This window comes from Pristiophorus japonicus, chromosome 12 (assembly GCF_044704955.1).
Source record: "Pristiophorus japonicus isolate sPriJap1 chromosome 12, sPriJap1.hap1, whole genome shotgun sequence".
NCBI lineage: Eukaryota > Metazoa > Chordata > Chondrichthyes > Pristiophoridae > Pristiophorus > Pristiophorus japonicus.
In genome coordinates this window covers 82,403,534-82,419,522 of record NC_091988.1, presented here as the reverse complement: position 1 = coordinate 82,419,522, position 15,989 = coordinate 82,403,534, and the positions used below count along the sequence as shown (strand labels likewise).

Sequence of the window (15,989 nt, the reverse complement as noted above, 5' to 3'; positions counted from 1 at the left end):
GTTACCTCCAATCCCAAGAGCCTTAATTTTGTTCAATAATCTCTTGTGTGACACCTTATCGAATGCCTTCTGAAAATCCAAATACACCCCATCCTTTGGTCCCCCCCTTATCCTCAAAAAACTCAAAATACAGATTTGTCAAACATGATTTCCCTTTCATAAATCTGTGTTGACTCTGCCCAATCCTATTACTATTTTCTAAGTGCCCTGTTACCATGTCCTTAATAATAAATTCTAACATTTTCCCTACTACTGATGTCATGCTAACTGGTCTGTAGCTCCCAGTTTTCTCTCTCCCTCTTTTCTTAAATAGCAGGGTTACATTATCTGCCTTCCAATCTGTGGGAACCGTTCTAGAATCTATGGAATTTTGGAAGATGACAACCAATGCATCCACTATCTCTATAACCACCTCTTGCAAAACCCTAGGATTTAGGCCATCAGGTCCAGGGGATTTATCAGCTTTCAGTCCCATTAATTTCTCCAGTACTATTTTTACCACCAATACAGGTGCAGCGTCGAGAATCCGGATACCTCGGGCTTTTCAGGACTTTCAATTGTCTTTCTGACGTCACAAATCCGGAAACACATGAGCCCAGGTTCGGTATTTCCGGATTTCGGAACATTAGAAAGGCAGGGGGGGTGCCCTCGCCGAGGAGTTGTTCGGGCCGGTGGACCCCGCCGAGAGGAGGTGTTCAGGTGGGCCAGCAAGGAGGCCCTGAGGTAAGGGCAGTGAACTGGGCGAGGCGAGTGGCAGCAAGTAGGGCGAGGCGAGTGACTTCCCGAGGTCGGCAGATCTGGATTCTGGAACATTTTACGGATTCCGGACGACCCTGCCACCGATCGGTCCGGAGTCCGGATTCGAGAACATGATGGAACTCCGGATTTTCGAGGCTGCATCTATACTAATTTCTTTCAGTTCCTCATCTCGCTAGATCCTTGGTACTCCATTATTTCTGGGAGATTTTCTTGTCTTCTTCCATGAAGACAGATACAAACTATTTGTTTAATTTCTCTGCCATTTCCTTTTCCCCCATTATAATCTCTCCTGTCTCAGCCTGTAGGGGGCCCACATTTACTTTCGCTAATCTTTTCCTTTTTACATACCTATAAAAAATTTTACAGTCTGTTTTTATGTCTCTTGCTAGTTTACTCTCATATTCTATTTTCCTTTCTTTATCAATTTCTCCTTTGCTGAATTCTAAAATCCTTCCAATCCTCCCAATCTTTTTGGCCGCATTATAAGCCTCTTTTTTTTGATCTAATACTATCTTTATCTTCTCTTGTTAGCCATGCTTGGAACACTTTTCTTGTAGGATTTTTGTGTCTTAAAGGAATGTATGTTTGTTGTAAATTATGCATTAATTCTTTAAAAGCTTGTAATTGCTTGTCTACCATTATTCCTTTTAATGTCGTTTCCCAATCTTCCTTAACCAACTCTCCTCTCATAGTTACGTAGTTTCAGATTTAACAAAATCACTTTCAAATTGAATGTAAAATTCATATTATGGTCACTCTTCCCGAAAGGCCCCTTTACTACAAGGTAATTAATTAACCCTTTTTCATTGCAAATTAACCCTTTCTCATTGCAATTTTTGGCAGTATAAGTTTTCGTCTTTGAAACATAGAAACATAGGTGCAGGAGTAGGCCATTCGGCCCTTCGAGCCTTCACCACCATTCAATAAGATCATGGCTGATCATTCACCTCAGTACCCCTTTCCTGCTTTCTCTCCATACCCCTTGATCCCTTTAGCCGTAAGGGCCATATCTATCTCCCTCTTAAATATATCCAATGAACTGGCATCAACGACTCTCTGCGGTAGGGAATTCCACAGGTTAACAACTCTCTGAGTGAAGAAGTTTCTCCTCATCTCAGTCCTAAATGGCTTACCCCTTATCCTTCGACTGTGACCTCTGGTTCTGGACTTCCCCAACATCTGGAACATTCTTCCTGCATCTAACCTGTCCAGTCCCGTCAGAATTTTATATGTTTCTATGAGATCCCCTCTCATCCTTCTAAACTCCAGTGAATACAGGCCCAGTCGATCCAGTCTCTCCTCATATGTCAGTCCTGCCATCTCAAGAATTAGTCTGGTGAACCTTCGTTGCACTCCCTCAATAGCAAGAATGTCCTTCCTAAAACTGAACACAATAATCCAGGTGAGGCCTCACCAAGGCCCTGTACAACTGCAGTAAGACCTCCCTGCTCCTATACTCAAATCCCCTAGCTATGAAGGCCAACATACCCTTTGCCTTCTTCACCGCCTGCTGTACCTGCATGCCAACTTTCAATGACTAATGTACCTTGACACCCGGGTTTCGTTGCACCTCCCCTTTTCCTAATCTGCCGCCATTCTGCCTTCCTGTTTTTGCCCCCAAAGTGGATAACCTCACGTTTATCCACATTATACTGCATCTGCCATGCATTTGCCCACTCACCTAACCTGTCTAAGTCACCTTGCAGCCTCTGCGCACGTTTTTTGTATTCCCTCCTAATATAATTTTCCTCTGAAAGTGTCCGGGCCCACCGTCACCCCTGGCCTGGAACTTCCACCCACTCATAGCGCTGTCGGCATCGGCAATTAGAACCAAGTTCGAGCGCTCCCTAAGTCTACCCGTTCGATGCCCTTTCCGCTCCTCTCCCCATTCCCCCCCCCCCGCTCACCACACCATGCGATCTCCTGACTTCATCCGTACAGAGCCAAGGAAAGTGTGTCAGTGCAGACCGCAGCTGTCGCACCGTTAGTTACTGCACATGTGCGAACAGATTGGGTGCGCATGCGCAGTACCAAATGGGTGCACATGCGCAGAGAGAGTCAAAAATGCCGTGCAAATAATCACTCTGAAATTTTTAATTTGCGATGACAGATTTTTGTTAGGCAAGGGTATTAAGGGTTACAGAACCAAGGCTGTCAGGTAAAATTAAAATACAGATCAGCCATGATCGAACTGAATAGTGGAAACGGCTCATGGGGCTGAATGGTCGACTCCTATTCCTATGTTTGCAGCTTGTTAAGGTGCAATTCCCTTATATATTTAATCACCTCTAACTGGTGCTGGGTTACAGTTTACATGATTCAGCAATGACTGCAGTAACAAACATGTTCAATAAATAAATAGCACCTCGTTAAAATGCAATTATCTTGTTTACCTAATCCCTTAAATGGTGCAGGATTATAGCTTCAATAGTGATTTGCGACAGTCTTGCTCAATAGTAATTGCCTTACCCCTTTAAACCGCCCAAAATGTATAACGGGCAAATCACGCTCGCACCAATGCCCCTGTTGTAAGTGGTGGGGACTGTACTTCCATAACCCCAGCAAATCAAAAACCATCTTGTTCCACACAGTAAATGATGGTTCCTAGTGATACGAGTTGAAACATTGCTAGTGGCTTCTAAGTTGTTGATGGTACATCTGCAAAGATCAGCACACATGAAAATCTAGTGAGGTATAATCTTCTATCTTAACAAACATTGGCGGGGGCGGAGGAAAAACACAATCTATTATCTTTAATCTTTCTTGTTTCTGCTTGCTCGATCCAGTGCCACAGTATTTTACAGCAGATAATAAATACACACACATTTATTACAGTCATGCTCCCTCTCTCACCCATGTTACTCTAGCCTTAGTTACCTCCAGATATTGCTGCTCCTCCCCCTTTTTGTTGGTACGCCCCCTTAGGACGGCCTTCAAAGTGCCAGAGGGCGAATCTCGGTTCAGCAATCTGTGGGTCAAAGTTCAGAATGATGTTAGGCCCAACATTAGCATATTATAAATCCTCTTTAACAAGCTCACTGTCTTGCAGTGCAGATTCACAATACTCTGTTAGATGGTGTTTCAAGTTACACACAGCATTCTAATAAATGTACCATAAGAATTAAATCTAGAATTATTTTATTCCTACACCCCATTCTCATCAATGCTGCCATAATGCCAAGACAATAAATTGACCAATGTACAGGTATAAGGTATTACCACAACACACACACGCATATTCCTACTGTCGGAAAGGACAGTGATCTCTGGGGAGAGATGACCGGCAGAGAGGGGGGTCGGGAAAGCCAACTCCAATGTCACCTTCCTCCTGATGAAATGCTCAGAACATGGCCTCATCATAACCAGTACCCTGTTCCATCAGAAGGACAAATATAAAGCTTCATGGCAACACCCTCGCTCCAAGCACTGGCATCTGCTAGACTACGTCATCGTTCGAGCGAGGGACCGCAAAGACGTGCGCATCACCCGTGCCATGACAGGAGCGGACGACTGCTGGACAGACCACTGTTTAATTTGCTCAGTCATCACCATCAACATTGTTCCAAAACAGCGATGGTAACAGAAACAACGCCGCAGGAAAATCAACGCCGGTGCACACAAAGATCATACAAAGAAAGCCCTATTCAGCCAGCGCCTCGCTACCAACCTGACGACTCCCAGTAACCCAGAGACGCAGAGTGTCCACAGTGCATGGTCAACCCTCAAGGCTTCCATAATCAGCACCTGCGAAGAGATGCTCGGTCACTTGACCAGGAAACACCAAGACTGGTTTGATGAGAATGACCAGGAGATCCAGGAACTCATATGCCGCAAGCGCAAGGCATTCTTGGACTGGAAACAGCAACACAACTTGAGGGTAAGAAAGCAGCTCTATAGACGTCAGAAGGCTGAGGTACAACAGAAAACCCATGACCTAAAGAACAGATGGTGGGTGGAGAAAGCTCAAGAAATCCAGCAACTAGCTGACACCACAACGTGCGAGGTTTCTTCAGCGCAATCAAGACGATCTACGGCCCAAGCACCCAAGGCCCTACCCCACTACCGGCCAAGAACGGAGAGGTGCTCATCAAGGACAGAGAGGCAGTCAGTGCCTACTGGAAGGAGCACTTCGAGAATCTCCTCAACCGAGACTCTGTCTTCGACATGAGTGTCCTCGACTCCATCCACAGCATGCCACCCGCCACCATCTCAGCACAACCCCAGCCCATGAGGTTGAAAAGGCCATCCGACAACTGAAGATCAAGTCATCAGGAGCAGATGGAATCCCCGCCAAAGCACTAAAACATGGTGGAGAAGCATGTCTGGCACGGATCCATGACCTCATCTCTCTTATCTGGAAGGAGGAGATCATGCCAGGAGATCTCAGAGACGCTGTAATTGTGACCATCTTCACGAAAGGTGACAAGTCCAACTGCAGTAACTGCAGAGGGATCTCCGTGCTATCGACCACCAGGAAAGTAATCGCAAGAATCCTCCTGAATCACCTTCTCCCTGTGGCTGAAGAACTCCTCTTAAAGTCGCAATGCGGATTCCGTCCACTAAGGGGCACAATGGACATGATCTTCACCGCGCGGCAGATACAAGAGAAATGCAGGGAACAGCACCAACCCTTGTACATGGCCTTCTTCGACCTCACAAAAGCCATAGACACAGTCAACCATGAGGGATTATGGAGCATCCTCCTCAGATTCAGCTGCCCTCAAAAGTTTGTCACCATTCTCCACATGCTCCACGATGACATGCAAGCCATGATTCTGACCAACGGATCCACCACAGACTTATTCCACGTTCGGACTGGGGTCAAGCAAGGCTGTGTCATTGCACCAACGCTCTTCTTGATCTTCCTTGCTGCAATGCTCCATCTCACCGTCAGCAAGCTCCCTGCTGGAGCGGAGCTAAATTACAGGACAAACGGGAACCTGTTCAACCTCCGCCGCCATCAGGCCAGATCCCAGGTCGTCCCATCGTCCGTCATCGAACTACAGTACGCAGACGATGTCTGCATCTGCACACACTCGGAGGCCAAACTTCAAGCCATCGTTAACACCTTTACCGAGGCGTACAAGAGCATGGGCCTTACACTAAACATCCGTAAGACAAAGGTCCTCTACCGACCTGACCCCGCCACACAGCACTGCCCCCTGGTTATCAATATTCACGATGAGGCCTTGGACAACGCGGACCATTTTCCATACCTTGGGAGCCTACCGTCAACATAGGCAGACATCGACGGCGAAGTCCAACACCGCCTTCAGTGTGCCAGTGCAGCCTTCGGTTGCCTGAGGAACAGAGTGTTTGAAGACCAGGACCTCAAACCCGGCACCAAGCTCATGGTCGACAGAGCAGTGGTGATACCCACTGAATCAGGTAGAGCGTGCCAGATCCCAACAACTCTGACTGAAAAAATTGTCAAGATCATAGAATCCTAGAAACTTATGGCACAGGAGTAGGCCATTCGGCCTATCATGTCCGTGCCGGATGTCAGATTCAAATCCCTGGTCTGTATTGTATCAGCTGATATCACCCAGCATGGTGATCGAGGCCTCAATTCTCCAGAGCTTTTGAAAGGCGGGGGGGGGGGGGGGGGGGGTGAAAGTAGACTTTTCAGCCCCTTCCACGGTTGAATAAGCTGGCAAACTCATTATCCTAGCTCACAGAAATAATTTGAGCAAACGGTCAATATCCATAAAACTGTAGTTCAACAGGATAGGAGACAAAAAAAGGGAGAGTGTGGGGGAAATATTACTTTGAAAAGGATAGAAACTTGTACAATGTTGAAGCACTGACGTCAAACTTGCCAGAGATTGAGCTTAATCAACAACCAATGACCTCTTGAGTCGTGCATGGCCCTACCCTGGTTATACTCACTCGTCCCGCAGTTCTGTGCATTTTCCTGAAGGGCTAGTGTGTACAATGGAATTGTCATCATAGAATACAATGTACTCTCGGCATAACTTCACCCGCTCAGCTCGCTCTAGATCCCTCTGAGACCATTCTGGAACAAATAATAAGCACATCTGCTCAGCACATTATTCCCCATCTATACATGGCATGATGCAACAGATAAACTCTCATCAAACCCTTGTCTACCTACAAGTGGGTAGCTCTGATTACTATTTGCAATAGCATCGTAAACGCATATTAAAAAAATGCTAAAGCAAAACGAAGCTCAACGTAAGTTCGAGGAACAGCACCTCATCTTTCGATTTGGCATTTTACAGCCTTCTGGACTCAACATCGAGTTCAACAATTTCAGGCCACAACGTCTACCCCCATTTTTTCAGATGGTAGCTGTTAATAATTCTGCTATTCCCATTTATGCCTTTTCTATACCCATCTTTTGTTTCTTTACTGTTCTCATTACCATCTCCTTTTGCTTTGTACAATCATATCTTTTGTCATTTAATCTCTTATGCCTGCCACCCTATCACAGACCTTCCCTTTTGTTCTTTTCTCCCTCCCCCTTTTCCTGCCTCTGCACTTGCTTAAAGCCTGCTATATCTCTAACTTTTCCAGTTCCAACGAAAGGCCATTGACCTGAAATGTTAACTCCATTTCTCTCTCCACTGATGCTGCCTGACCTGCTGAGTATTTCCAGCATTTTCTGTTTTTATTAAAAAAATATATGCTTATGATTTTTCTACACATAGCAACCAGAGAAATTCTTCCCCCAGCATGTTATAAACCACTGACTTACGGCAGGAAGCAGTCTAGAATTTGCTGCATTTGCTACTCACTTCTGCCGTCTTCTAGTCTAAGGCTACCTGTTTGCTAAATTCAGTTACCATCTCAAACTGTTCCAGATATCATTTTTGCCAACATTACCATTGCTGGAACCATTAAATTAACTGAAGGAGTTTGTCAAAATGGTGAATAAAAAACCATCTTGGACACATTGGGTGTTACAGTAACTTTAAACATGGCGTTTTCATTAATAAGGCAGCTGATTCTCACAATTTGTGAGCTGAAAAGGCAAACAAAGTGAGTCATTCTCAGAAAGCGGATGTTTTATTGTAAATCCTGCTGATTCAAGCTTGAAAGACTGCATGAAATAAAGAAGTTTGCAAACCTCTCAAGTTGCATTCAAACCCATGACACAAATCATTTTGAAATGCATTGGCATTGCTTTGTGTATGGTGTCACCTGACAAAAATGACCAGAACTCCTCCAAGTAGTAAAACTGTGCCAAACTGATCTTTTTCCATGAAGACAATGGCCCTTTAATTATCACTGGTATTTCTAAGGTTTTATCTTACTACAGAAGGTTTCTTTAGAGGAGTCCATCTTAGATATTGAATATAACATCCCATCTCACTCAAAAACTATAGAAATTGATAAAAGTGTCTATAAATATCCAGAGAATAATATGATACCCAGATCTACTTTCATTGCATTTCTAAGAACACTATGATGCCTCAAACAAGCACTTTTGAGTATCAAACAAAGCAACAAAAGATGATTGAGATACACTAGTAAGGGCACATATGATTATGAGGCAATTCAGGAGCTTCATTTCTCAGTTAAAACATTTAGAGTTTCACAACCCAAAACAATAAATAAATTTTATAACGGGATAGGTGGAGCAACTTAATTTTTCCATGTGTTCATTTTAATGAATCTGTACCCATATTGTTTGCTCAGAAGATTGCTTTTTAAATTTGTTCTAGGGATGCGAGCGACACTGCCAAGGTCCATCCCTAGTTCCCCTGCGGGCATTAAAAGTCAATCATAACTCATGTAACTCAGATAAGGCAAGGATGACTGGTTCCTATCCCTTAAGGACATTAGTGAACCAGATGGGTTTTTAATCCAACATCTTTCATGGCCATTCTTCTGGCGCTAGCCCACAAATTATCAGATTTATTGAATCCAATTTTACAACTTGCTATGGTGGGAATTAAAGCACGACCTCGATTGTAATATTTTCTGGTGCCATAATCACTAGGCTTGCTAGTGCTGTGACTTAACAGAACCCATTTGAAAACAAGAGGCACATCATCCCTTGGAAACCTTCTCATGTGGGATTAAAAAAATGACACCACTTACAGAATGCACAATCTGATTAACTCATGCATTTCTTGACGCTTCCCATTTTACGATCAGTCATTATCGTACCTGTGTAGATGATGCAGTATTGACCCCTATGCTTCAAAGTAACCTGTGGTCCAATGAAGCCTTTCAGCGGAATCGGGAATTTGCTGATCTCTCGGTAGATCCCAGCTATCTCTTCTGAATCAGTTACCATCTCCAATAAAAAGCAAGAAAACCTTATTTAGCAAGTCATCCTACATGTCTAGGAAACCATTTTACTTACTATTGAATGACTGTTACAGCAGCTCCAATTTAAATCCTGCTTCAGTTCCTGAACGGAAAGAAGAATTCAGAAATCACCATGTTCCTACTTAGGAACAGTTGCCAATTTTTTGTACCTAGAAACCTCAACATTTCAGATTTGAGGATTATCTGTGCAATGATAAGTTGGTAAATAGCATCTAACATTGCTTCAGAAGGGGAAGATTATGTTTCATCTTCATTTAATTTTATTTGAGGAGGTAATACATGGAATGGACTATATTGTGGTGCATAATCTCAAATTCAAGGTAAAACCTAGAAATGGATAAGAAACTGGTTGAAAGGAAGGAAGCAGCAGTGACTTGTTAAGAGCATGATCAGAGCATAGGAATTACTGTGGATTATCCCAGGACTCAGTGCTAGCAACTCTACTGTTTCTAAGTTACATCAGTGACCTGAACTCAGAATGCAAAGTGGTCAAATTTGCAGATGATATGGCAAGGAAAATTCATTTGCATATGATAGCAAACTAGTTGGTGAGGTTGAGTCAGGGGAAAGGAGTCATGGGCCTACGGGTGGAGTCAGACACAATCTGTAAATGGACAGAATAGTTGAAAATTATTAGAAGTATAAACTACTACATACTGGAAGAAAGGACAGGTGACATAGTGTAAAATGGCTAAAAATGAAAACCTTGAAAGGAGGTGACTGTGGAAAGGCCTTATAGAAGCATCAAAATATCATCATCATCATAGGTGGTCCCTCGAACGAGGATGACTTGCTTCCACGAGTTCACAGGTGTTTCAATGAAGGACCCGATGTTCCAGTCCTGAACTCCAATTTAGGGGGAGGAAGGTGCCTGTGCGTGAATGTTTTTAACGTGTGGTGACACAGGCTTGACAGAGCTAGGCCTTTATCCAGTGGCCAGGGTTAACCAAGACGACTGGAGACCTGCTCTGCTGCATGGACCTAGCGCGCACATATATCTCAGTGTGGGCTGGCCCGTGCTGATCCTATTTTCCATACAGACAATGGGCCAGCCATCTCCTGCTATTCAACACTTTAGAGATGGTAAAACTGGAGCATTACTTCAAGGTAAACCAAGAGGACAGGACAAGGGGGCATTTGTTCAAACTGGAAAAGGGAAAATTTAGGACTGGTCAGGAAGGATCTCTTCACCTAAAAATAATGAACACTTTGAATAGACTTGCAGAAATAGTGAAGATAAAAAGCTTATAGTTATTCAAGATTCAATTAGATTCTGTGATGAGGTGGGGGCTGTGTTTTCATTTTTGATGGATAAATTAAGCCAGACCAAATGCATCAACTGCATTCCTTTTGTGACCTTAGGTACAGTTTTCAGATCTACCAACTCTTCTATGTTTGGTGGGAGACTTATCTGTAAGGTAATGATCACCCAACCCTCCAATCTTAGTCATGTATGGGATGTGTCAGTTAGTCCTGGTATTTCTCTTGCTTTTCTCTCTTGCTATGGAGATGGGCTATCCCAGCATTCCTAGCTGTAGTGAAAATCCCCTATTAAATCTATTGGCAAGCAAAAATATTGACAAATCCCATAAGGTGGTGGGCTGTGAAGAGAAAGAAATGTCAGAAAAGGGAAAGAAAAAAAGGGAAAAAGCAAAAGCTAGAGAAAGCAGGATGGATCTGTGCATATGAGAGAGACTTAAACTTCATTGTCCCTTGCAGCCATGTGACAGATGCAGCTTTAATCAAATCTGTAGTGTGAAGCAATGTTCAGGTAAACAACTGGAGCCTGAAATGCTCTTTAGGATTAATCTGCTGTCATCAGCTCAGAGAGATTATTTCACATGAATAGCCAAGTCACAACTTTTCTACTCTTTGGCTACACTGTAAAATTCCAATCTAAGTGTTAGAAGATAACACAATGTTCACATGTCTGGATTCTCTTTCTATTAATAACATCTGAAAGCTATGATAAGTTAGTCACAATACAGCAGTTCAACACTTCAAATTAGATATTTACAGCAAATGACAAACATCTCTTTGAACAAAAGATAAGTCTTCATACAAGCCTGAAAGTTTATTTGTAAACCATTATTTACCCAGTGTTACCGGCACTTACCATTTTAACTGGTAAAACTTGAGCAAATAGAAAAGCAGGATGGGAAGGGGAAGGAAGAGACTAACTGACATCACTCAAACTACCCTGAACTCGGCATCTTGAAATGTATTGAGCAAAAGCAGGAACTACTGTAACAAAATCGTTAAGTCTCTAAAATGAAGGACATTTGGGTGTGTGATAAAGTTTTAAATCTGTAAACAATAAATAGATACCTGATTTAAAGTGGTAGTGCCTTTGAATCTAATGCAGGGTAGCAGGGACAGTTTTGTATCACGAGTGATGATGAAGCAGCAAGTGTGGCAATGAGCCAAAGTGTTTTGACAAAGGTCAACAGAAGCTGATGTCAGCTGGAACAGGAACCGGCTTGTATAATTACAGGTGCCAAGAAAAGCTCACAACAGCTCCTGATAAGCAATTCCGAATGGAAGGTTATGCTGTGATTATCAGGTGAAAATAGAGGCTATGCCAATTCCTCTCTCTCGTCAAATAGCGTGCTAACAGTCACTCTCTGAACTAGTACAAAAGGAATGACCAGTTGAGCAACCAACACACTGCCTTGCAGCAGTCACAGATCACCCACACCACATTGCTGCAGCCAGCCTTCAGGCATAGCGCGTGTGACGTCACTGCATGTCACGCACGCGCGGCGCGGAGGCAGTGAAGGATCGGACTTTCTCACTCAGAAAGGGGCGGAGGGGAGGCCGAGTCTGGGGAAAATCGCAGTATTTCGACATACAGTATCACCTCAAAGACATTTAGAACACTAAATAATCATATTTATTTTAGTATAAAAGGTTTCCAGCATCAAATGGTTCTTGAACTACTGGTTATTTCTACAGTAAATGTTCCTCTTTCCCCCTCCCCCCCAGGCTGCAGGTGGTTGGTAAATCCCCGGGCCGCTCAGGCGGCTGGCTCCGGGCCGCTCAGTAACCATGGAAACGATGGGCTCGGAGGTAAGAGAGAGAAGGAGGGAGGTTGCGGCCTGGACTGTGCTGGAGAAGCTTTGCCTCTGGTCTCACCGCGCTGTGCTCGGTAGCCGAAGTAATGCCCCGCTCCTTGCCCGGCAGGTTAGGCTGGGCCGGGCTCCCAGGGCATTTTATTTGGCCTCCTGAGATGGGTGTCAAGCCTCTGCGCAGGAGTGGGTGCGGCTGGTGCCCCGCGGGCCTGACCCGAACACGGTATGAAAAGCCAGTCCCCTGGGCCCGGTGCCCTTGGTTTCAAAGACCTGCTCCTAGCCAGAGACTATTTACACCCAGCCATGGCTTTATGGTGGACTCCCCCCACCTGTTGATTCCCTGCTTTCAGTGACATGTCACCTGTCCCCCCCGCCCCCAGGACAGGTATTCTGGCACTGAAAAGATAATTTTATATTAGTGGAATGTAAGATTTCTCCATTTAAATAAAATGAATAAAAATAAAATATATTTTAAAAGTTTATTCATGATATTTCAGTATCTACCTTAACCCAATCTGTATGTCCCAATCTTTATTTCGCTGTATAATTTTTTTTGTGATTATTAATGCTTTCTGTTTCCTGTCTTGAGAATTCTGCATTTTGAGTGGCTGCTTAGACAGCTTGTTGATGTAACAGCAGCTTGCGCTATGGGATTTTAAATTGAGAAAAATTGCAAAGTGCTGCAGTACAGAGGGACCTGGGGTTCCTTGTGCATGAAACACAGAAAGTTAGTATACAGGTACAGCAAGTAATCAGGAAGGCAAATGGAATGTTGGCTTTTATTGCAAGGGGGATAGAGTATAGAAACAGAGAAGTCCTGCTACAACTGTACAGGGTATTGGTGAGTCCACACTAGAATACTGTGTACAGTTTTGGTCTCTATTTAAGGGAGAATATACTTGCATTGGAGGCTGTTCAGAGAAGGTTCACTTGATTGATTCTGGAGATGAGGGGGTTGACTTATGAGGATAGGTTGGGCCTATACATGTTGGAGTTCAGAAGAATGAGAGGTGATCTTATTGAAACTTGTAAGGTAATGAGGAGGCTCAACAAGGTGGACGCAGAGAGGATATTTCCACTATTTGGTGAAACTAAAACTAAGGGACATAGTCTTAGAATAAAGGGCTGCCCATTTAAAACTGAGATGAGGAATTTTTTCTCTAAGGGTTGTAAATCTATGAAATTCTCTGCCCCAGAGAGCTGTGGAGGCTGGGTCATTGAATATATTTAAGGCGGAGATAGACAGATTTTTGAGCGATAAGGAAATAAATGGTTATGGGGAGCGGGCAGGATAGTGGAGCTGAGTCCATGATCTTATTGAATGGCAGAGCCGGCTAGAGGGGCCAAAAGGCCTACTCCTGCTCCTATTTCTTATGTTCCCATGAAACCATGTTGATTTCAACTGCACATTGGAAAAGCCGAACTTCTTGCCACAGAGATCACAAAGTCTTCGTGGAAAGTTTACTCCAAGGCCAGCGGTGAATATCTTTGCTTTGCCACTGACTGCAAATTATGGGCCAATATCTGGTCATTGCTGTTTCTGGGACTTCACTGCGCAAATTGACTGCTGCATTTCCTACATTACAACAACGACTACATTTCAAAAGTACTTTACTGATTGTAAAATGCATTATGACATCCTGAGGTCATGAAAGGCCTTCTATAAATGCAAGTTCTTTATTATTAAGTCAACTTTCTTTTTCTAGGACTTTGTTTCTCTGGATGGCCAATCCAGGACTAACAAAAAGTCACATTTGTGTTGAATTCTGAAAAGTTTACATATCTGCTTGGGCTACAGTATGTTACGAGTTGCATGGTATTTGTCAGAACATAGATTATCCCTTGGTGTTGACCTTTTTTTTTCCACCAGACCCTTTGGCCATCAACGACTGCGCCAGTTTTCCATGCTTCCCATTCTACTTTAGCCTTCCTCATGCTCTGTGTCCTGTATAAGTCTTTTATTTCTATAATTACATCTTTGCTCCTGGAACTCCATGTTTGAATCTCAATCAAGTTTCTGCCCCATTACTGAAACAGCCCTTATCAAAGTCACAAATTACATCCTGTGTGACTGTGACAAAGGTAAACTATCTCTCCTCATCCTCCTTGACCTGTCTGCAGTCTTTGACACAGTTGACTACACCATCTTCCCACACCGTTACCTCTGGATGGCTGTTGCCAAGGATCTATCCTTGGCCTCTCCTATTTCTCATCTACATGCTACATGCAACAACATCTGAAAACACAGCATCAATTTGCACATGTACATCGACTACACCTAGCTCTACTTCTTACTTTTCTCAACCCCTCCACTGTCTCTAAATTGTCAGACTACTTGTCTGAAATCCAGTATTCGATGAGCAGAAATTTCCTCCAACTAAATATTGGGAAAACTGACGCCATTGTCTTCAGACCCCGCCGTTCCCTAGCCACAGACTCCATCCCTCTCCCTGGCAACTGTCTGAGGCTGAACCAGACTGTTTGTAACATTGATATTTGACCCAGAATTGAGTTTCCAACCACATATCCGCGGTATCACTAAGTCTGCCTATTTCCACCTCTAACATTACCCGACTCCGCCCCTCCTCAACCCATCTGCTGCTGAAACCCTCATCCATGCCTTTGTTACCTCTAGACTTGACTACTCCAATGTACTCCTGGCCGGCCTCTCAACCCCCATAAATTTGTGGTCACCCAAAACTCTGCTGCCTGTGTTCCAACTTGCACCAAGTCCCATTGAGGTGTCTGCTGTACATGGTCCATGTCTCTGAGCCATACAGGAGGGCGAGTATTACTACAGCCCTGTCGACCATAAGCTTGGTGGTAGTTTTGACCCCTGCGCTTTCTGACTTACATTGGCTCCCAATTAAGCAATGCCTCGATTTTAAAATTCCCATCCTTGTTTTCAAATTCCTCCATGGCCTAGCCCCTCCCTATCTCTGTTTTCATAACCTCCTCCAGCCCCACAACCTGCCAAGATATCTGTGGTCCTCCAATTCTGGCCTTTTCAGCATCCCCGATTTCAATCGCTCTATCATTGGCGGTTGTGCCTTCAGCTGCCAAGACCCTAAGCTCTGGAATTTCCTCCCAAAACCTATCTGCCTGTCTCCTCTTTCCTCGTTTAAGACAGTCCTTCAAACCTACTTCTTTAATCATGCTTCTGCCCCAATATCTCCTTGTCTGGCTCAGTGCCAAATTTAGTTTGACAGCACACCCGTAAAGCATTTTGGGACGTTTTACATTAAAGATGCTATATAAATGCAAGTTGTTGTGCGCCTATCACTTCTGCCATTTAACCATCTCTTATTCTCATCGAAGCATTTTACAGGTCAATGGATGTGTTTGGCTGTTGTGCATCCCCATCCCCCTTCCTTTGTTCTGTTTCTTTTTAAATAGTTCATCTGTAATATCTTACACTTCTGAGGAAGAGTTATGTACCTGAAACATGACTTGTGTTAGCTCGACAGATGTCTGACCCACTGAGTGTTTCCAGCATTTTCTGATTTTGTTTAATTTCTAGCATGTGTGATATTATACTTTTCGGTCATGTGTTTATCTAACTGTCCCTATCTACCACATACTGCCAATCCTCACCCGTAACCAGTGTCCAATGAGTCATCTTTTCTGTTCAACTAATCCTTTTGTTAAGGAAAGACTTTGGATGCTTCAGTGCATCATGTTACCTCGGTGCACAAAACAAGATGAATGTATATTCATCTGAATTGAAAGACTAAATAGTTAATGGCTAGCTCTTTCTAATTTCTTCAGCAGCTATGTGCTGTGCAATCTGCTGGCAGTTCAAACATAAGAACATAAGAAATAGGAGCAGGAGTCGGCCATTTGGCCCCTTGGCCCCTT

At 43.7% G+C, this 15,989-nt stretch overlaps 2 protein-coding genes across 6 annotated transcripts in view; one reads left to right on the top strand and one right to left on the bottom strand.

Moving 5' to 3' along the window:
* LOC139277360 (acylamino-acid-releasing enzyme-like) overlaps nt 1-11,563 on the bottom strand; it is an 89,135-nt gene extending 77,572 nt beyond the window's left edge. For 3 of the 5 annotated variants that reach the window (XM_070895720.1, XM_070895724.1, XM_070895721.1), the window contains exons 1-4: nt 11,389-11,472; nt 8,896-9,025; nt 6,649-6,775; nt 3,637-3,727 (exon numbers count right to left, since the gene is read on the bottom strand). In XM_070895720.1, the coding sequence (XP_070751821.1) occupies nt 3,637-3,727; nt 6,649-6,775; nt 8,896-9,025 (348 nt within the window). In that variant the 5' untranslated portion in view covers nt 11,389-11,472. Of the gene's footprint in view, nt 1-3,636; nt 3,728-6,648; nt 6,776-8,895; nt 9,026-11,388 lie in introns of all 5 variants that reach the window. The other 2 variants (XM_070895722.1, XM_070895723.1) reach the window with 1 other exon arrangement.
* A 464-nt stretch (nt 11,564-12,027) lies between these two features.
* LOC139277359 (acylamino-acid-releasing enzyme-like) overlaps nt 12,028-15,989 on the top strand; it is a 90,962-nt gene continuing 87,000 nt past the window's right edge. Inside the window, exon 1 of the mRNA XM_070895719.1 lies at nt 12,028-12,129. Coding sequence (XP_070751820.1) covers nt 12,109-12,129 — 21 coding nt within the window. The 5' untranslated portion in view covers nt 12,028-12,108. The remainder of the gene's footprint in view (nt 12,130-15,989) is intronic.